This window comes from Portunus trituberculatus, chromosome 46 (genome assembly GCF_017591435.1).
Source record: "Portunus trituberculatus isolate SZX2019 chromosome 46, ASM1759143v1, whole genome shotgun sequence".
Lineage (NCBI taxonomy): Eukaryota > Metazoa > Arthropoda > Malacostraca > Decapoda > Portunidae > Portunus > Portunus trituberculatus.
Window position 1 is genome coordinate 17,857,139 of NC_059300.1, and position 22,500 is coordinate 17,879,638.

General features: G+C 45.0%; 2 protein-coding genes across 12 annotated transcripts in view; both read right to left on the reverse strand.

Moving 5' to 3' along the window:
• Positions 1-22,500, reverse strand: part of LOC123519824 — a 248,780-nt gene that overhangs the window by 87,863 nt on the left and 138,417 nt on the right. For all 11 annotated transcript variants that reach the window (XR_006679104.1, XR_006679105.1, XM_045281345.1 and 8 more), the window contains one exon: positions 1,831-2,838. Coding sequence is in view for 9 of the 11 variants with exons in the window: in XM_045281345.1 (XP_045137280.1) it covers positions 1,831-2,021 (191 nt within the window). In the remaining 2 variants the exon portion in view is untranslated. The remainder of the gene's footprint in view (positions 1-1,830; positions 2,839-22,500) is intronic.
• Positions 14,942-16,066, reverse strand: LOC123519742. Its single transcript, XM_045281247.1, has one exon. The coding sequence runs from the start codon at positions 16,064-16,066 to the stop codon at positions 14,942-14,944; it is 1,125 nt and encodes a 374-aa protein (XP_045137182.1).

Consider the following 22,500-nt stretch of genomic DNA (forward strand, 5'->3'; position numbering starts at 1 on the left):
TGTATTTTTGGCGGTCGTGTTCATTTTCCTGACCGTTGTAATCAATCATTTATCTTTATCACCTTTTTCCGTCTTGTTGTTGCTGGTGTTCCTCCTTACTACTCGTTCTCTTTCTCCTTGATTCTACCTTCTTCTCCTTCTTCTTTGTTTTCTTCTTCTTCTTTAAAATACTTAAAAATATAGATAAGATCGACTATGAAAATCTTTTTGAGCTTTCGCAATTAGTAACGAGAAATAACGGCTTGAAGCTTAAAGGACAGCGATTTAATACTGATTTGCGAAGAAACTTTTTTAACATAAGAATAGTTGAACACTGGAACAAGTTGCCAGCGTCCGTCGTCCAAGTTAACACGGTAGCTACGTTCAAAAGTAAATTAGACAAGTTTTATAAAGAAAATGGTTTCCGATTTTACTTTTTTCTTTTTAGCGACAGTAGTAATTATGCTAGATATCTCTTTTTGTTAGCGAGAGCAGTAGTTACACTAGATATCTCTTTTACGTAGCGATAGTAGTAGTTACATTAGTACTCTCTTTTTTCCCATCTTTCTTGTAAATTTCCCCGATTGTCCTTCTCAGCAATCGGGGTGTATTTTTCGTCTTATTTCTTGCCGGGTGACGCCGGAGAGAGTGGTGGGTGGGGAGGAGCTTCATCTGTTCTATCCTTACCTCCTACTAAGTATGTAGCTTCTGTACATATAGTTTAGTCCTCCTCCTCCTCCTCCTCTTTCCTTTTCTTCTTCTTCTTCTTCTTCTTCTCTGGTAGCAGTATTAGTTTAGTATTTGTAGTTGTAGTAGTAGTAGTAGTAGTAGTGGTAACAGTTCTTCTCCTCTTCCTCCTTCCTTATTTTCCTCTTTTTCGCTTTCCCCTTTTATCATTCTCGTTCACAACATCGTCATCGTCCCTATCTGCCTCGCTACGGTTCTCTCCTCCTCCTCCTCCTCCTTCTCCTCCTCCTCACCCCTCCTCTTCTTCCTCCTTATCATCCTCGTTTTCAGCCTCGTCATCCGGGTCGTTGTGGTTCCTCCTTTCCTCCCCGCTGAAGATACGACTTTGTGCCTCCTTCCTCCGGTGCTGGATGGGCGGGGAGGAGCGTTGTCTTGTTCTGTCCATCCTCCAACATGGAAGTCGATAACCCTTGGCAGACTCTTAGCTGATGGCCTCTCACGGTGTCAAAAGGGTTGTAATCCAATCTTATTTTCTTTAGATTTTTATTTTTTTGTCTCGTCTCTCTTGTATCTTCTAGTTCTGTTGTTTTGCGTTTATTTCTATTTCCTCACCTGTTCGTTTTTATCGTCATTGTTGTTGTTCTTATTTTCTGTTCCTTTTCTTTTCCTTTTTTTCCTTATTTTTTCTTTCTTCGTCCTTTTTCTTCTTTTATCTGTCCACTTGTCCTCCTCCTCCTCCTCCTCCTCCTCCTGCTGCTCCTCCGATTTCCTCTCTCATATTTGTTCTGTTTCTCCTACTGGTCTTTTCCTAATTTTCTTTCTTTTCTCTTCTAAAATCCTCTCCCTCTCACTAATAGTTAACTTAGAATAGTTTGCCAACAGCCTTGTAATGACTTAAAGTTCTGTTGCTGTTTGGATTTCCTATTCCAACTCTTTCTCTTCTTTTTGTCCCTTTTCTAATTTCTTTTCTTTAAACTTCACAATCTCCTCTTCCTTTTTCTTCCCCTTCCTTTTATTACTCCAGTTCCTCCTATCATCTCCGTTCTTCCTTCCCCTATACTTAACCTTCTCCTATTTCTCCTTCTCCTCTTACTTCTCCTCCTCCTTCCTCCTCCTCCTCCTCCTCCTCCTCCTCCTCTAACTTTGACCCTCCTCTGTACTAACCTCCTGAGGTGCCTGCGGGCGATGAGAAGCGTCATGAGGAAGATATTGGCGGACATGCCGAGGGCGCCGAGAGACAGGATGATGGCAGCCTCGGTGGTGCCGCCCGGGTGGCACTCGAACTGCTGGGACGAGACGGTGCGGTTGCTGCTGCCGCCCCCGAAGATCAAGTGGGCGCCCCCTCCAATAGACATGGTGGTGAGTGTGGCGGGAGAGAGGGCGGGACAGGAAGGCAATGGCGGTGATGATGGGGAGGGTGGTGGTGGTGGTGGTGGTGGTGATAGGGAGACGAGGGATGCAGCGTGTGTAGGCGGAGAAGGATTTGTGTGTGTACGCGTGTATGTCCTTTTTCACAGTGAGTCAGCGGCCGAAGGAGGATGATGAGGAAAGAAGATACGGTGAATTATAATATTATGTCTAAGCGAGAAGGGAAGAAAGGAACGTGTTAAACAGTTAAAGTGAGCAGAGGAAAGACGAGAGAGAGAGAGAGAGAGAGAGAGAGAGAGAGAGAGAGAGAGAGAGAGAGAGAGAGAGAGAGAGAGAGAGAGAGAGAGAGAGTCGGGAGTTAGTAGAGGAAGGGGTGACCTCGCAGTGGGAGAGAGAAACCGGATCTTACAGAAGGTTAGAGTAGGAAGTTGGCTGGCGTGTTTATAAATTGTCAGGCCAAGTTGTTAGAGAGGAATGTTTCGTTACAATACGGGTTAGTTGAGGGGTCCTGTGGTGTGTTAGTGTGTGTGTGTGTGTGTGTGTGTGTGTGTGTGTGTGTGTGTGTGTGTGTGTGTGTGTGTGTGTGTGTGTGGAGGGAGGAGGGAGGGCTGAGGTGGGAGAAGTGGAGTGGGTCTTGGATGAGGATAGGTGGAGTCTAGTTGTGGTGGTGGTGGAGTGGAGGAAGAAGTGAGGAAGGCTTGTGCTTGAGTGGTTGCCAACTTTCTCCGGCCAGCAGCTTGTTGATAGATGGTCTTGAAGTGGCGTGAGCTTCTCCTTGGTTCGTCCTCGAGGCGGCAGATCGACCTGGCGGGGAGAGATGTGCTGGATTAGAAGTGATGACGACAACAAGAAACAAACGATAGCGATAACAGTAAATAGTGGCAGTAAAAACAATAATATGGAAAACTGCACATAAAAGCTTCATCATATCTTTTATTTGAGGTTTTCACATGAGTATTCGAGTGATTTAGTGTCCTAGATTAAGCATTTATTGTTGAAAATGAACTTGATGTCGACAACTATGACAATAACAATAATAGTAAGGACCAGGATAATCATAATACCAATTCTTACCAGTAATAATGAAAAATAGGCTATGGAAATATATTATTGTAATGATGAGATACAAATAATTTCTCACTCTATTCATTTCCTTTTCCTTTTCCTGATTTTCCTTTTCCTTTTTTCTTCCTTTCCTTCCCTTTTCAGGTCCGTATATTCTTCACCTGCATCCAATTAATTGCTTTCTTTCCCCCTTTCATATTCTCTCTCTCTCTCTCTCTCTCTCTCTCTCTCTCTCTCTCTCTCTCTCTCTCTCTCTCTCTCTCTCTCTCTCTCTCTCTCTCTCTCGTATCCCCCTTCTGACCTGCTTGCCTTGCCTGTCTGCCCGTCTGCCTGTCTATATGTATGTATATATGGATGCGTGTTTGTGTGTATGAATGTGTAAGGATGTATATATACGCATGTATGTCCACTTATGGCAATCCCTTTCTCCCAAATGCATTAGTTTGGTAATGCATGGTCTCAAAGCAATCACTTCAGCCTCTCCTCCTCCTCCCCCTCCTCCTCCTCCTCCTCCTCCTCCTCCTCCTCCTCCTCCTCCTCCTCCTCCTCCTCCTCCTCCTCCTCCTCCTCCTCCTCCTCCTCCTCCTTCTCTTCCTCCTCCTCTTCCTTCTCCTCCTCCTCCTCCTCCTCCTCCTCCTCTTTCTCGTTGTCGTCGTCCTCCTTCTCCTCTTCCTCCTCCTCCTCCCTGTCCCTTAGAACTTCGGTAGGCATCGCTCCAAGTTCTCCCAAGTCGTGACTGACTGACTAATGTTGGTTTTGTTCCAGTCATACTTTGGGTCGTTTGTCAGCTTCGTTCCATTGCTCAGGTGTGGCTCAAGGAGAAGAAGGAGGAGGAGGAGGAAGAAGAAGAGGAGGAGGAGGAAGAAGAAGAGGAGGTGGAGGAGGAAGAGGGGAGGAGGAGGAGGAAGGAGGAGGAGGAGGAGGAGGAAAGAGAAGAGGAGGAGAAAGAAGAAAATGATGCAGGAAGTTCAGGGTAAAGGAAGAAAACTGCTCTGGAAAGAAAGCAGCGAAAAAAAAAAATGTTTCTTTTATAGAGATGTGTATCCACCCATGCGCACACACCCATCCATCCACTCTCACACCCACACACCAACACGTGTACCCCCTTCCTCACTTTCCCCCCCTCCACACACAGTTCTCCATACAGGTAACTGCTCTAATTAAACTGGTTGGAGTTTCTTAGTAAGTCGTCTTCTCCTTGAGGAATGTTGGTGGAAGGAAGAGGGAGAGAAGGGGGAGAGGAGTGACGAGGGGAGAGGAAACCTCGTAGTGACTTTGTAAGAAAACTTTAACTTTCTTAGATTTAATTAACCTGATTGGTGTTGTGCGTAAGTTCAAAATTGCGTGCACGGAGGACAGCATTGTGAAGACTCGGCACAAATTGTTTTGTAACGTTCACCTCACCTTACCTTAACACCACCTCTCATCTACTAAGCCTGATTACTGTTTCCGTGTCAGAGACCCATCTCTGTGTGCTGAACGCATAACGGAGGTGATAGTATCTGGAATGGAGGCGTACATTCCTCATTCTTTTCTCAACCTAAACCTTCTAAAACCTGGTTTGACAGAGCCTGTTCCCGTGCTATACGTGATAAAGAAGTTGCCCACAAAAAGGTACTTGAGCCTTCTATCTCTTGAATATCATGCGCTTTATATTTCTGCCCGGAATCATGCCAAGTCTGTTCTTCAACTTGCCAAACACTCCTTCATAAATAAAATGTCAAAATCTTTCAAACTCTAACTCCCCTCGTGACTTCTGGCATCTAGCCAAAAACATCTCCAATAACTTTACTTCTTCATCTTTCCATCCTTTATTTCATCCTGATGGCACCACTGCCATCTCATCTGTCTCTAAAGCTGAACTCTTCTCTCAAACCTTTGCTAAAAACTCCACCTTGGATGATTCTGGGCTTGTCCCTCCTCTCCTCCTCCCTCTGACTATTTCATGTCTTCAATCAAAATTCTTCGTAATGATGTTTTCCATGCCCTCGCTGGCCTAAACCCTCGGAAGGCTTATGGACCTGATGGGGTCCCTCCTATTGTTCTCAAAACTGTGCTTCCGTGCTTGCACCTTGCCTGGCCAAACTCTTTCAACTATGTCTATCGACTTCTACCTTTCCTTCTTGCTGGAAGTTTGCCTACATTCAGCCTGTTCCTAAAAAGGGTGACCGTTCTAATCCCTCAAACTACCGTCCTATAGCTTTAATTTCTTGCTTGTCTAAAGTTTTTGAATCTATCCTCAATAGGAAGATTCTCAAACATCTGTCACTTCACAATCTTCTATCTGATCGCCAGTATGGCTTCCGTCAAGGTCGCTCTACTGGTGATCTTCTGGTCTTCCTTACTGAGTCTTGGTCATCCTCTTTTAGAGATTTCGGTGAAACTTTTGCTGTCACGTTAGACATATCAAAAGGTTTTGATAGAGTCTTGCACAAAACTTTGATTTCAAAACTGCCCTCCTACGGTTTCTATCCTTCTCTCTGTAATTTTATCTGAAGTTTCCTTTCTGACCATTCAATTGCAGCAGTAGTAGACGGCCACTGTTCTTCTCTTAAATATATTAACAGTGGTGTTCCTCAGGGTTCGGTCCTATCACCCACTTCCTTTCTATTATTCATTAATGACCTTCTTGCCATATCCACTCATACGCCGATGATATCATCCTACATCTTTCCACGTCCTTTCAGAAACGACTAACCCTTCAGGAAGTCAACAGGTCACGCAGAGACGCCACAGAACGCCTGACTACTGATCCCTCTAAGATTTCCGATTGGTGCAGAGAAAACTTAGTAGTTTTCAATGTCTCAAAATGTCAATTCCTCCATCTATCAACTCGACCCAACCTTCTAGACAACTATCCCCTCTTCTTCAATGACACTCAACTGTCTCCCTCTTCCACACTAAATATCCTCGGTCTGTTCTTTACTCATAATCTTGACTGGAAACTTCACATCTTATCTCTTGCTAAAACAACTTGTATGAAGGTAGGCGTTCTGCGGCGTCTCCGCTAGATTTCCTCGCCCCTCCAACTGCTGACTCTGTACAAGGGCCTTATCCGTCCTTGTATGGAGTCCTCATCGCCTGGTTGGGAGGGGAGTTCCACTCATACAGCTTTATTAGATAGGGTGGAATCAAGTGCTTTTCGTCTCATGAACTTCCCTCCTCTGACTGACTGTCTTCAGCCTTTCTCACCACCGAAATGTTGCATTTCTTTCTATCTTTTATCGCTGTTTTCATGTTAACTGCTCTGCTGATCTTGCTAACTGCTTGCCTCATCTTCTTCTGCGGCCCCGCTGCACAAGGCTTTCTTCTTCCTCTTATCCCTATTCTGTCCAACACTCTAATACAAGAGTTAACCAGTATTCTCAATCATTCATACCTTTCACTGGTAAACTCTGGAACCCCGTATCTGCTCCTGTATTTTCATTTTTCTGCGACTTAACTTCTTTTAAGAGAGAAATGTCAAGACATTTGTCCCAGGCTTTTAACTGATTCTTTCGAATTTTTTTGGAGACTGCAGTTCCAGGAGGCCTTTTTTTTCTAATTTTTTTTTTTTTGCCTTTGGCAGTTCTCCTTATGTAAGAAAAAAAGATGAAATGTTGCAATATTCACTCTTTTTTTCTTCTTTCGTTTACTTAATGTTCTATCACTTGGTACACCAAAGAAGCATGTAAAACGTGCAGGGGACGGATGATTACCAGTAATGCATTCTTTACTCAGATATTATACTACCAGAAACTGCACCAGTAGGACATTGTAAGAGTGTTACAACCAGAATACTACAAGTGTATTTCACCTATTTTTTTTTTTTTTTTCCTTTCTTTCACTGTTTCACCACTAATACCTTCGTACATCAGGATAGTGCAGGAAGCGTATAGGTGCTTAGGGAATAATAACAATAATATATTCTTTATTTTATTTCCTTTCTTTCCTTTTCATTCTTCCACCGCCTAGTAAATCTGAGTAACAAGGGAATCAGGAATGGTACCGGTAGAATATTGCCTCTATATTCCTTTCCATTTTTTTTTTTTCATTCTCCCTATACTAATCATGTGCATCAGGAAAATATTGAAAGAATATTGCAGTATATTACTATAGTAGTTAGTAGTAGTAGTAGTAGTAGTAGTAGTAGTAGTAGTAGTAGTAGTAGTAGTAGTAATAGTATAGTAGTAGTATATTCTTCCTTTATTCCTTCCTTCATGTCATTTCAATCCTTTCATCATGCTCACCATCAATGTAGTTTGTCATTATCATAATTTCTGTCATCACTGTAATTATCAACACCCTCATTACGTTACGAAACTTCCCTGCACTGTAGAGTCATGATAGCAATAAAGCTTCCATGCGTCAGCTCTTGTGTGTAATGAATGAATAAAGTGATGAATACGCTATTGTTTATTTATGGATTAAACTTTTTAATTTTCCCTTTCTGATTACTGTACAAAAAGTCTACGAGAGCATTTATTATCAACTTATTTATTTATGTATTAATTTTATTAATTTATGCATGGGTTTTATTTAATGGATGAATTAAATCTTCTAATTAACTATTAAACATTAGTATGTATATGTAGAAGAGGCTTTGGACAAGGACTACAAAACTAATATATAAATAATTCGCAATAAGAAGATAAAATACAAATATATTCGATCTCTATGCCCTTGAAATCCCTGTGTTTCTGTTCATTATTAAACACGTCGGGGAGGAGCCTTCTTGCTTGTCTATCCCGTCTTACTCATTCGTGAAAGGCGAGAGTCGAGTAATCCGCTTATGCATGAAACCTCTTTATAAGTCAATAGGATTTACGTTGTCTGGCTTTCGTATGTTCTTATGCCCCCACTCTCAACCTCCTCCTCCTACTCCTCCTCCTCCCCAGGGTCAGTAACGAGAGAGGAGTGGGGTGGGGAAAAGGAGGAAGGTATTGATTTTCATGATGGAGCTTCACTCACTCATCATAGAAACCTCGAGTCATCACTTCATCTGCTTCTAAAAATAACCAGTAGTCCTCACCTAGAGAGCAAACGAGTGAGGGACAGTGCGCTCGAGAGAGAGAGAGAGAGAGAGAGAGAGAGAGAGAGAGAGAGAGAGAGAGAGAGAGAGAGAGAGAGAGAGAGAGAGAGAGAGAGAGAGAGAGAGAGAGAGAGAGAGAGAGAGAGAGAGAGAGAGAGAGAGAGAGAGAGAGAGAGAGAGAGAGAGAGAGAGAGAGAGAGAGAGAGAGAGAGAGAGAGAGAGAGAGAGAGAGAGAGAGAGAGAGAGAGAGAGAGAGAGAGAGAGAGAGAGAGAGAGAGAGAGAGAGAGAGAGAGAGAGAGAGAGAGAGAGAGAGAGAGAGAGAGAGAGAGAGAGAGAGAGAGAGAGAGAGAGAGAGAGAGAGAGAGAGAGAGAGAGAGAGAGAGAGAGAGAGAGAGAGAGAGAGAGAGAGAGAGAGAGAGAGAGAGAGAGAGAGAGAGAGAGAGAGAGAGAGAGAGAGAGAGAGAGAGAGAGAGAGAGAGAGAGAGAGAGAGAGAGAGAGAGAGAGAGAGAGAGAGAGAGAGAGAGAGAGAGAGAGAGAGAGAGAGAGAGAGAGAGAGAGAGAGAGAGAGAGAGAGAGAGAGAGAGAGAGAGAGAGAGAGAGAGAGAGAGAGAGAGAGAGAGAGAGAGAGAGAGAGAGAGAGAGAGAGAGAGAGAGAGAGAGAGAGAGAGAGAGAGAGAGAGAGAGAGAGAGAGAGAGAGAGAGAGAGAGAGAGAGAGAGAGAGAGAGAGAGAGAGAGAGAGAGAGAGAGAGAGAGAGAGAGAGAGAGAGAGAGAGAGAGAGAGAGAGAGAGAGAGAGAGAGAGAGAGAGAGAGAGAGAGAGAGAGAGAGAGAGAGAGAGAGAGAGAGAGAGAGAGAGAGAGAGAGAGAGAGAGAGAGAGAGAGAGAGAGAGAGAGAGAGAGAGAGAGAGAGAGAGAGAGAGAGAGAGAGAGAGAGAGAGAATGAACTTGTATATGGGTCATGGTGCCTCACGTCCAGGAGATGAACACACACAGTGTCAAACTGATGGCACATAAGTGGAGACAGACACTGCTAACCTCTGACACTCTTTTGTGACGTGACACTCAGTGTAGTGCAGTGCGTGAATAGTGCTAGTGAAGAAAAGAACAGTGCCCATCTTGTATATTATCTATTTTAAGTCTTGTAAATATTGTAGAGAAATAGATTGTAGTACCCTTAGAATAGGTAGCACACGACAGTGCGCCTTGGGTACATGTTCTTCTGTATAAATTATGTTTAAATAAAAAAAAAAAAAGAGAGAGAGAGAGAGAGAGAGAGAGAGAGAGAGAGAGAGAGAGAGAGAGAGAGAGAGAGAGAGAGAGAGAGAGAGAGAGAGAGAGAGAGAGAGAGAGAGAGAGAGAGAGAGAGAGAGAGAGAGAGAGAGAGAGAGAGAGAGAGAGAGAGAGAGAGAGAGAGAGAGAGAGAGAGAGAGAGAGAGAGAGAGAGAGAGAGAGAGAGAGAGAGAGAGAGAGAGAGAGAGAGAGAGAGAGAGAGAGAGAGAGAGAGAGAGAGAGAGAGAGAGAGAGAGAGAGAGAGAGAGAGAGAGAGAGAGAGAGAGAGAGAGAGAGAGAGAGAGAGAGAGAGAGAGAGAGAGAGAGAGAGAGAGAGAGAGAGAGAGAGAGAGAGAGAGAGAGAGAGAGAGAGAGAGAGAGAGAGAGAGAGAGAGAGAGAGAGAGAGAGAGAGAGAGAGAGAGAGAGAGAGAGAGAGAGAGAGAGAGAGAGAGAGAGAGAGAGAGAGAGAGAGAGAGAGAGAGAGAGAGAGAGAGAGAGAGAGAGAGAGAGAGAGAGAGAGAGAGAGAGAGAGAGAGAGAGAGAGAGAGAGAGAGAGAGAGAGAGAGAGAGAGAGAGAGAGAGAGAGAGAGAGAGAGAGAGAGAGAGAGAGAGAGAGAGAGAGAGAGAGAGAGAGAGAGAGAGAGAGAGAGAGAGAGAGAGAGAGAGAGAGAGAGAGAGAGAGAGAGAGAGAGAGAGAGAGAGAGAGAGAGAGAGAGAGAGAGAGAGAGAGAGAGAGAGAGAGAGAGAGAGAGAGAGAGAGAGAGAGAGAGAGAGAGAGAGAGAGAGAGAGAGAGAGAGAGAGAGAGAGAGAGAGAGGATCGATATCGCAGGTTTTCAGAGCACTCAGAGAAGCTCCTTTTACCGAATGCCTATTACGGTAAGGATTTCGATGCTTCTTAGGGAGAGTGGGAAGGGAGACGAGGTGCAAGGTAGGAGGAATAGGAGAAGGAAAAGACGATGAAAAAGGGATGAGGTGGGAAATTTGGCGCAAGTGAACGAGAGAAGGGATGATGAGGTGGTCATGTGGAATATCAAGTATTAGGTTTTGTTTCTTGATTTTGTGGCAATGAAATAAAGTTGAGCTATTTTACTGCTGTTGGACTTACTAACACTACTACTACTGATATGATGATATTAATGGTAGTGGTGGTGGTAGTAGTAGTAGTAGTAGTAGTAGTAGTAGTAGTAGTAGTAGTAGTAGTATTAGCAGTAGCAGCCTTGGTAGTGAAGGACACAGTGGAAGAAACAATGGCTTTAGTCCAGGTTCTCCCAATGTGCCTCATCAGGGGAATACGGCACGCTATATGGAAGCCCTATAAGGTCTGGACAGGGTGATCGTTGAGCTATTTTCCTCAGATGAAGACCATGAGGAGAAACAAGGCAGGATCAAAGCAGTCATATCTCACCTAGTCCTTCCTACACCGTCTGCCTGAGCGAGTCAATGTTTACACTTTATAGGATGAGATTAGCGAGGCACCTGTAGTTATCAATGCCTCGTGAGGTATACAGCCAGACAACAATGGTGATGGTCACGATAGTGTAATAATACTACTTAGTCTTTTTACTTATATATATATATATATATATATATATATATATATATATATATATATATATATATATATATATATATATATATATATGATATAGTAGTAGTAGAAGTAGTAGTAGTAGTAGTAGTAGTAGTATCATCATCATCATCATCATCATCATCAGCAGCAGCAGCAGCAGCAGCAGCAGCAGCAACAGCAGTAGTAATAATAGCAGTAGAGGAAGTTGCTGTTGTTGTTGTTGTGATGGTGGTGGTGGTGATGCCGATAATATATTATTATTGTTATTATTGTTATTATTATTATTATTATTATTATTATTATTATTATTATTATTATTATTATTATTATCAGTATCATTATTATTATTATTATCATTATTGTTTTTACCATTATTATTTTATTTTGATATTATTGTTATCACTTGTAAAGTAATGGCGATGGTGAGAGTACTGAGTACTAATAGAGCAGCAATACAAGCAATTATTTTTGTCGTAGCAGTATTGGTGGTGTTTATCCTGGTGGTAATTGTAGCTATGGTGATATTATTGTATTAGTGGTGATTAGGATACCATTAAATGATAAGTACTCGTAGAAATTTATGGTAGCAAGGCAATCTTGAGTAATTGCTGAAATATAGATATACTATAGTGATATTCTCTCTCTCTCTCTCTCTCTCTCTCTCAGGGTCCAAAATAGATCTCCATTGAAGTTTCATTACTACAGCCCAAAGTGGAAAGAACGGCTTTTCATTCATCATAGATTCAAATATCGCGCGCGTCATCTCCCCTCATCTCTCAATACCGAGTCTCTCACTGCTCCTTCTTTTCCTTTTATTGATGATTAACTTTATATTAGTCTTGTCATGTTCTTCCTCCGTCATTTTCTCATTGTGTCTCTCCTCCTTCCTCTTTCATATCCCCCTTATTACATTCTTGTCATCACATTCTTCCTTCTTGTTCGGTTCATCTTTTCTTCGTGTTTCTTGGATCACGACACTTTTCTGAACGCGTGTTATGTCATGTGTAAATTATCATTTTGAATTTTTTATGGGTTATATGTTACTATTTTATCATCTTCCTTTTTTTTCTGTTTTCATCCTCAGAACACTTCTGTATTTATTACAGACCATTTTTTCTCATTTCCCTGCCGCCTTTCCTTTATCTCCAAGATTACTTGCTTCGTGTTATATGCAATTAGTAACCAAATAATGATAATCGATTTCTCTCTATCATTACCTTACTTTCATTCAACATGTTGAAATTTTCAGTCGAAACACTCCGATTAGACTAGCAGGATAGATGTATAGATGTGCTGCTCACAGAATGTGTTTAATTTGGGAGCAGGGACGCACGGGAACAGTCCGAACACATGACCCACTTTATCTCATGATCTGTTGGTGAAAACTTTTGATATACTCGGGAGCCTTTGAATATCAATCATTTTCATATACCAGGAGTGTTATTGACCACTGAGCTTTGGATGGTGTTAGCTTTATTCCAAAGTGCGCATTCTGTTGTATAAAAAAATGTAAGAAATATAGTTAGAGAGACAGAATATCTTTTTATAGTATATATTTCGATCATGATAGTAGTAGTCCCTCTTTCGTTAAAAAGAAATAATGATAGTAATAGTACCTATTTGTTGGAGTGGTGATGGAGGTGGTGTTGAGTAATAGTAGTAGTAATAGCAGTAATACATTGTCGTAATATTTAATAGTACCTATTAATAGTTAAAACAATAAGAATGATAATCATTATAATGATGATAATAGCTTTGACACTGACAACATGTACTGTATAACCTTCATTAAGAACGCTCGAAGTGTCAGTCAATATGTCTGTCCGTCTTCTCTCTCTCTCTCTCTCATTTTCGTATTTGAAATATGAATGTAGTGATATTCTTTTTTTATTTAAACTTAATGCACATAACATACATATTTTACACATAAGGCTGTTTACAGTTGGAGTTGAGTTCGTGAGCTAAGAGCGTGCACTGGCATGTGACGCTCATTCTAAAGCTGCTCCCGGGGACGGCATTGTGAGCGAGGGTGTCATAAAACTGTCACTGTCAGTTGCGCACCTCCCTCGCCACTGATCAGCACTGTCATGTCAGGCACACGCACATCCCACGTCACTGTGTTTCACTGTCACTGTCAGGCATACTATTTTCCTCCACTGTCACTGTCAGGTGGATTGCAGGCTGGTGGACACTGCAATTTTATCACCTGTCACTGTCACTATCAGGCGGATGTGTCCGTAACCAGGCGTGGGCAGCACACTTCACCTGCTGGGTGGACATGCTGGAGACGTCCACTACTGAGGTGAAGGCGTTCCACAACACCGCGGTGTCGTGGGAGAAGGCGCGCTGACACCTCACAGAATGGCACCTCGGCACCTCGAGGAGGGTGTCGGACACTACCGCTCTCGTAGTACGTTCACTCCTCCTCCAGGGTATCCGTAGAGCCGTGAGGTGAGGTATTTGCTGCACCTGGGCTTTGTGCAGCACAGTAAGGGCCCCAACACGCCTTCGGTGCTCCAAGCTGTCCAGCACGTTGATAGGGGCTTCTTGGTGAGGGTCTGGGTGCTGTCGCTGCTGTCTCTGCTGCAACTGCTGCCCCTGATGCCGCTGTCGCTGTAGCTCAGCTTGGGGCTGCTGTCCCAGGCCACCGGCATCGCGAAGGAGGCGCTCGGCTCGCCGCTGCACCTTGTCCAGCAGGGAGAGGTGGGACTGGGCACTGCACATCCAGCTGAGGGGGGCTGTACTCCATGATGGGCCTCACCTGCGCTTTGTACAGCGTCATGAGCCCCTTGGCATCGAGTAGGTGCCTCACTCGACGTAGGAGTGTCACCCTCAGGGATGCCTTACGTGCCACGCTCTCCAGGTGGCGGTCGAAGCTGAGTTTGGAGTCTACCTCCACCCCCAGGATGTTGATGGAGTCCTTAATGGCAAGGGTGTCTTCTCCAAACTTCAGCTGGCCTTCAAACAGCCTGACGTCCTCCCGTGAACGTGAGATGACCACGGCCTGGGTTTTTTTCGGCAGCAAACTTGACTTGCCACTGTTTACCCCAGGCCATGATGTCACCAAGGTGGCGGTTGGTGACATCAATCACGTTCACTGCCTCCTCTCTACCGAAGCTGTGCGAGAGAGTGGCATCGTCCGCGTATGCCGACACAGGCGCGAGGCTCTGAAGGAGGTCGTTGAAATATACGTTCCACAGGATGGGGCCAAGGATCGAGCCCTGTGGAACGGAGGCCTCCACTGGGTGTGTGGTTGACGTGCACCCTCCCAACACTACTCTCAGACTCCGGCCTTGTAGGTAGCTGGAGAACAGCTCTAGCAGTTGTCCTGTGATGCCGAACTGTTCGAGCTTGGCCAGGAGTCCTTTGTGCCAAACTCTGTCAAAAGCCCCAGCAATGTCAAGGGCAATGACGAGGGTGGGGCGGCCGGCGTCGAGGGCGTCATGCCAGGCTTGTGTGAGGAGGAGAAGCATGTCGGAGGCGGAACGTCTCTTTCTAAATCCATATTGGCGTGGAGAGATGAGGTGACGCTCCTCTAGGTGACAGGTCAGCTGCTCAGCTATTATTCTCTCCAAGATCTTGCTGACAGCTGACAGGAGAGAGATGGGGCGGTAGTTTGCTGGGTCACCTTTATCCTTTTTTGTGTACAGGAGTGACCCGAGCCTCCTTCCATGCAGCTGGCCAGGTGCTGGTTTGTAGGCACTGGCGGAAGATGTGTGTGAGGGGCTTTGTTAGCTCCTCCGCACAGTGCTTCAGCAGGAAGGGCGAGACGTCGTCAGGGCCGGGCGCCTTCCTGGTGTCGGTGCTGCGCAGAAGCTTTGTCACGGCGGCTTCGCTGAGCTGTAGGTGGTCCAGGGTTACGTCACACAGGCGGGTTAGTTGTGGAGGCTGACTGTCAGGCTCCTCAGTCGTCATTCTCCCGCTGAAGTGTGCTGCCAGGAGTTCAGCCTTGTCTTGGTTGGCAACTGCCAAGTTGCCAGAGGCTGTTTTAGGGCGGGATCCTCTCCTGTGTGACTGTGCCCTGCCGCTGCTTCACAAGGGACCACCATTGCTTGGGATCAGTTTGGTTACTGGCAAGCTTCCTCCGTAGACTTAACTCCCACCTCTGCCTCGCCCATGTAGCCACTCTCGCCATGTTTTTGCAAGCAGCGCGGTGCTGGGCCTTGTGGCGCCTGGAGGGACGACGCTTCAGACGAGTCCAGGCCTTGTACTTGGCATCAGCAGCTTGCCGGCACCTGTAGCCGAACCACGGCTGGTCTCGTGGATCGACTCTATATGCCCTGTGAGGGACGTGCCTGGCTTGTGCTGATATGATAAGGGAGGTGAGGGTTGCCACGTTGTGGTTCATGTCATCTGTGAACGTGGATTCCCAGTTGGTGGAGGCTAACTCTGCCCTGAGCCCCCGCCAGTTAGCCTTCTCCCATAGCCAGATGGTGCGCTGGCTTCCTTCCTCACTTGCTGGGTTAAGACCAACTTCACAGAGGACCGCATTGTGGTCAGAGCTACCAACCTTGTCAAGTTGGTAGCACTGCACAGAGTCTGCCGGCAGATCGGTCAGGACAGGGTCGAAGGAGGCACCACGCGCGTGCGTGGAGAAAGTCACGTGGTTGGTGAGCCCGTGGACCGTTATGAGCTCTGTGTAGGCTCGGTTCACCAGGTGCTGGTTTAAATCCCCCACAATAATGGTATTCTGACAGCTGTGGGTGGCCATGATTGTGTCCAGTTGGTCCGTGAGGAAGGAGAGTGGGGCGCCTTGTTGCCATTGGGGGCGGTACAGAGGGCAGAGCAGCACAGCAGTCCTGTCAGCGAGGAGAAGGCGGAAAAATAGCATTTCCATCTCCTCAGGAACTGTGACGGGCAATAGCTGCAGCTGTAGACCTTCACGGTGGCACAAAGCTATACCACCGCCTTGCCCGGCTGTTCTGTCCCTCCGCACCCAGTGAGTATAGCCAGGTATCCTGTCGCATGTTGTGACGCAGCTGTCATTCAGGAACGTCTCGACGGCCACCACTATGTCAGCCTTGTTCTTGAGAGCTGCGTGGGTCAACTCGCCGACATTCGTTCTGAATCCACGTACATTTGACGACAGGATTCTGAGGCTACTGGGTGTCATGGCTCTCTCTCTCTCTCTCTCTCTCTCTCTCTCTCTCTCTCTCTCTCTCTCTCTCTCTCTCTCTCTCTCTCTCTCTCTCTCTCTCTCTCTCTCTCTCTCTCTCGTCCCACACACCATTCACACCCACACACCGATCACTCGTACGCATGGTTATATCCACAAACCTACACGCTTCACGCATCTCAAAATTCTCACATCGCATAAGGTTTTTTTTTTTTTTTTTGAGGTTGAATGTTTTATATGTTAATTTTTTATTCCTATTTTCAGGTAAATGTTGCCGTCTGTTTTCGTCGCCAGGTAAGTAAACCATTAAAAGTTCTGTTCCCTCTTGCTGTATCGTGTTACTTTCATGTGTCGGCGGTTCATTGTGGGAGTTTTGTATAAGGCACCATTACAAGACTTTTATCCCCAGTTTTAGTCTGTACCTTGGGAAATGGCTGCCTCAATACTGGAAATAATTTGTATATCAAGTGAAAGTAAAATGTACTATGTGTCGTAAGTATTGTTTTAGATAGATTTGTTAGACCCAGATTGTAATTGTAGTGAAAAATTATATTCACGGGTGTTTCTGAATTGATTAAAATACTTATCACGTGTTAGACGGACGAATGCATTATTGCAATACTGATGTTGAACACAAGATATATAAGAAGGTGTTAGTATGCCGTAAGAGGATAACAAAACAAAATGAAAAAAAAAGACCTTATTTTAAACAATCTGAAAAAAAAGACATTTCAGACTTCAAGAGCTGTGGAAACTTGCGCTGAAATGACTAAAGCTGAGTGCATAAAAAAAAAAAAAAACAGCTGTCAGATGAAAAAAAAAAAATACTGTATGACCCTGACCCTATCTCAAGTATTTACGTTTGTGTGTGTATGTGTGCCTGTGTATACATGTGTGCTCGGGTGCGTGCCCTGTCGCTAACAGAAAAAGCAAAAAATGTGGAAGGGGCGTATATCTGTATGAAACAAGATATACAGAGCATTAACTCGGGCAGGAGTCACGCGAGGGGACGGTGAAGTGGCTGCAGCACCTGGGAAGCGCTCAGGTGTTGCCACTAAGTTTGCTGGACGTATCGTGTGGACGCGGTCATGGTCACTTTAATACTAACATTTTCCTGTTAGTGTAGTGCAGTCTTTTCTCACCTGCCGACATACTGAAAACTCACTTGGCGCGCACGCACACACACACACACACACACACACACACACACACACACACACACACACACACACACACACACACACACACACACACACACACACACACACACACACACACACACACACACACACACACACACACACACACACACATCTTGATTACTTTGACATAAGTTCCTCACACAGGCTCCCTCCACCCCTGTTACCCTTGCAGCCCAGCGGCTTTCATCGCTTGTGATGGGCGACCGTTTACGGGGAATGTCTTTGATTAGCGGCGGCCTTATAGAAGGGAGGGCGGATAGCCGGGGGGAGGGGTGGGAGGGAAGGGACGGGCCACTCTAGATGGTATTGTGGAGAAGAATGCTTTAATAAGGAGGCTGTGACGGGTGCTTTATTATCAGGAAATAGAATGGACGAGAGGGCCAGTAAATGTACGGGATTTATTACAAAAAATCGTCCCAGTCCAGAGGAGAGGCGGCGAGTCCAATTAGGGTGCAGGTCGTGGTGGCTCTGCAGGAGAAAAGAGCGACTCGATTTAAGGGAGTGAATTATTTCCAGCTCTAAGCCGTCCACTGCCGCTAAAAATACTCCACCGAGCCACTTGTCGACCCCGGTCACGGCAGAACACTTGTTGTGGTGAGTCACGACCCGCACGCTACCCCTTCCACGACATTACTACCACCACTACAGCTACTACCAGCATTTCTACCACCACTTCCATTATTCACTACCACTAGTACATCCATCACTGCCGCTACCAACATTACTACCACAAGCACATCCACCAGCCTCTACCAAATTACAACCATTGCTACAACTACCAATATTACTAACATCAGTACTTCACCAGTCACCGCTACCAACATTGCCACTAGTACTATCACCATCATCATCGCTATACAGACTCTACCACCGCTATCACCACCAGAAACACCTAGAACCCTACCTTATAATCAACACCACCAATACCACCAGTAGCATTAATCAGAACAACACTCGTAAATGCATAATAATACAGTGTCTTGGTCCTCCTCCTCCTCCTCCTTCCCTGAACACTCTAATCACCGTCGCCAAGTGTTCGCCTCCAATAAGTCAAGCATAAATCCCTTGAACTTTGCCAGCATTGTTTCGTATCCGCCATCTGTCGGGATTACGAGGAGGTGACGAGGGGGAGAGGGAGAAATGAAGATGATGGAATAAAGGAAAATGGAAAAGAAGGGAAGTAGAGAGATAGAATGAGGGAGATGAAGAAACTGATATGAACGAAGGAAGAGACGAAGATGATGGAATGAAAGAGGATGGAGAAGTGTAGGAAAGGATGAGACAGAGGGAGAGAGACAGAGAAACAGAAGTGAAAGAAAAAAAAAATAATAATAGAGAGAGAGAGAGAGAGAGAGAGAGAGAGAGAGAGAGAGAGAGAGAGAGAGAGAGAGAGAGAGAGAGAGAGAGAGAGAGAGAGAGAGAGAGAGAGAGAGAGAGAGAGAGAGAGAGAGAGAGAGAGAGAGAGAGAGAGAGAGAGAGAGAGAGAGAGAGAGAGAGAGAGAGAGAGAGAGAGAGAGAGAGAGAGAGAGAGAGAGAGAGAGAGAGAGAGAGAGAGAGAGAGAGAGAGAGAGAGAGAGAGAGAGAGAGAGAGAGAGAGAGAGAGAGAGAGAGAGAGAGTCAGCTGGGCCTGGAGGCGGTATGTGTGATTGGAGAGCAGATTAGGTAACAACGTGTCCCGGGATTAGATCTGTTTGAGTTTAGCCCCGGTGTTATTGCCAGCGCAGACGAGGTCAAAGAGGGGAGGGAGAGGAAGACGCAAGGGTTGAGGAGTGTGGAGCATTAAAGCCTGGGGAATGGAGAGGAAAGGGGATATTGAAGCCTTGGGGAGAAGGCAAGGAAAGGGTTCAAGAGACCAAAGGGTAAAAAGAGGAATTAGGGTCCGTCTGAGGAAGAGAGACCTTATGGATGGTCAGGGAGTTTAGTGATGATCTAAGCAAAAGTGGGCCAATTTATATAGGGTGAAGAGGAAACTACCACCGATTCTGGTCGATAAGGAAGGGTGGGAGGCAGAGGACACTTGACAGCTTGTGTATTGGGGACCGAGAGGTGTGCCGGGGAGGCCTCCTATGTCAGAGAGGAGTGGGGCGTGATTCATGTTGGAAGTAGTGGAGGGAATCCAAGACGAAATCATGTTAGGGATGGTGAAAATTTGTTTTTGATGGTTTGATTCCGTTAGCGGCGATTGGTTTTGGGTTACTGTGGAGGTGTTGGGTCGTGGCTGCAATGGCGATAGTGCTGACGATGGCAGAAGCGACAGCGGCATCGAGGGCGATGATAGAGCGTGTGTTAAGCTTGTGATGAAGGATAAATGTAAAGGGTGGAAGTGGATAATATGTAATAATAAATGTAGGGATGACAAGAGTGTATTGGTGTTTTTGAGGTGGTATGAGAGTGAATAAGGATGATTGTAGTGACGTGAAGGTGAGTGAAGGTTGGATGCAGCAAAAAAGGCTGTGAGGGAGGGTTATCGGTGTGCGTACTGATGACGTGATGTTCTGATGAAGATACAGTGTGCATAGTGACGACAGTGATGAAAGTAATGCAGTAATGCTACCAAGAAGAATGGTTGTCAAGAGATCTTTCGTTAAAGACAGGAGTTCACAAAGTAGAAAAGTCTCTTCGGTTTTTTTTCATTGTATTTTTTTTTCTTTCTTTGAGGATCTATCTTGTCTAGGTCAAGTGGCGTGTTTCCTGAATTTTTATGTTCCTTGTTGCTTGCATTCTTTTAAACTTGGAAGATTCTCCTCTGACAATGGTGTAAAATGACGGTGTGATAGCCCAGCAAGATAAGTCTTCTTGTCCCCCCTCTCGTCTCTCTTCCCGTCCCTTTCCCTCGCTCCTTACCGTCTGGGGCAGGTGTTGCAGGAAGGGCTGAGTCAGTGTTGAGGTTCGGGTTAACAAGCGGCAAGACACGGATCTAACGAGGCTTTTTCTTGTGAACCGCTTGGTGGCTGATGAAGTATTTTTCTTTCGTGTTGCGTGTGAGTTTTTGGCAGTTATTGCTTTTCTTGGATTTATCTGTCTGCCTGTCTTTCTTCTTTTACGTCTGTGTAAGATGAAGTGCAGAGGTGCTGAAGTGACATTTGAATTTTTTTTTATATTGTCTTGTGTGGGTTATTGCATATCTTTGTATGATTGTTAATATATATATATATATATATATATATATATATATATATATATATATATATATATATATATATATATATATATATATATATATATATATATATATATATATATATATATATATATATGTATATATATATATATATATATATATATATATATATATATATATATATATATATATATATATATATATATATATATATATATATATATATATATATATATATATATATATATATATATATATATATATATATATATATATATATATATATATATATATATATATATATATATATATATATATATATATATATATATATATATATATATATATATATATATATATATATATATATATATATATATATATATATATATATATATATATATATATATATATATATATATATATATATATATATATATATATATATATATATATATAGAGAGAGAGAGAGAGAGAGAGAGATAGAGAGAGAGAGAGAGAGAGAGAGAGAGAGAGAGAGAGAGAGAGAGAGAGAGAGAGAGAGAGAGAGAGAGAGAGAGAGAGAGAGAGAGAGAGAGAGAGAGAGAGAGAGAGAGAGAGAGAGAGAGAGAGAGAGAGAGAGAGAGAGAGAGAGAGAGAGAGAGAGAGAGAGAGAGAGAGAGAGAGAGAGAGAGAGAGAGAGAGAGAGAGAGAGAGAGAGAGAGAGAGAGAGAGAGAGAGAGAGAGAGAGAGGAGAGAGAGAGAGCTTCAGGGGCATCAGCTGGGGCTCGTGGTGTCTGACCATCACGCTGTACTGACACAGCTGGAAGTGGGCGTGGCTCAGGACGAGGCCACCACCCGCACCATCTGGCTGTGGAACAAAGCAGACTGGGCTTCCCTGCGCCGCGACCTGACCCACACCCCATGGGCCACTCTGCTACAGGGAGGAGCAGAGAGTGAAGCACTTGCACTCACCTCTCACCTTCTCGCCCTCCAGAGACGCCACGTCCCACACAGGGAATACACCACCAGATCGACGGATCAGCCATGGTTTGGCTACCGTTGCCGTGTTGCTGCCGAGGCAAAGTATGCTGCCTGGCTCCGCTACAAGAGGAACCCGACTCGGCGCAACAAGGACCTGCACAGGGCTGCATGCAGGAGGATGGTGGTAACCAGCAAGTGGGCCTTAAAAAAGTGGGAGGAAAGCCTGCGCCGGAAACTGTGTGGCACTGGCGTAGGAAACAAAACTTGGTGGTCTCTTGTTAAGGACAAACAAGGAACTGGCCACCAAGCGGTAGAGAGAGAGAGACCAGCACAAGAACAGAACACTCAGGATTTCAGTGTGTGCTTATTTCGTACCATAGGAGGAATGTGTAACGACTCTGGGAAATTACCTGCAGGACAGAAGCCTCAAGGTGGTTGTCAACGGGCAAACATCTGAGTCCCTGCCTGTGGAGGCATCCTGCCCACTCCTGTGGAATATCCTGATCTTCTCCAGCTACTGCCAGGAGTCATGCACTCAGCAGCTACGAGTGATAAAGGAGTGGGGTGCTCGCTGGCAAGTGACATTCGCGCCGGAGAAGACACAAGCAATGGTTGTCTCTCGGTCCCCAGCCGCCATGGCAGCAATGGCAGGAAAGTTGTCTTTGGCGCTGCTGCTCTCCCACTCAAGATGACGTCAAGATACTTGGAGTGGAGGTGGATCGAGGGCTGAGGTTTGACAGGCATGTCAAAACCATTGCCAAGAAAGCCTCTCACAGGATCTCCGCTCTCAGAAGGATCGCCAGTTTCCTCGACAGGAAGGGGAGACTGCTGCTGTACAAGGCACAGGTGCGGCCCCACCTTGAATACGCAGCTCTCTCCTGGATGTCCTGTGACTGGACAGCATCCAACGCCGCGCCATACGGCTAGTAGATGCTGCACTACCACCTCACCCAGAGCCTGAGCGTCCCCTTGATTCACTGGAACACCGCAGAGACGTGGCGGCGATCGTAGTGTTCCATAAGGCACAGGTGCAAAGAGTGCCACATCTGGCAGGGCTGCGTCATCCTCTAAGAGTCACCGCACGGAGCACGAGAACGGTGCTCAATGGTGGTGACGCCGTAGAGGTGCCGCGATCCCACGGGTGT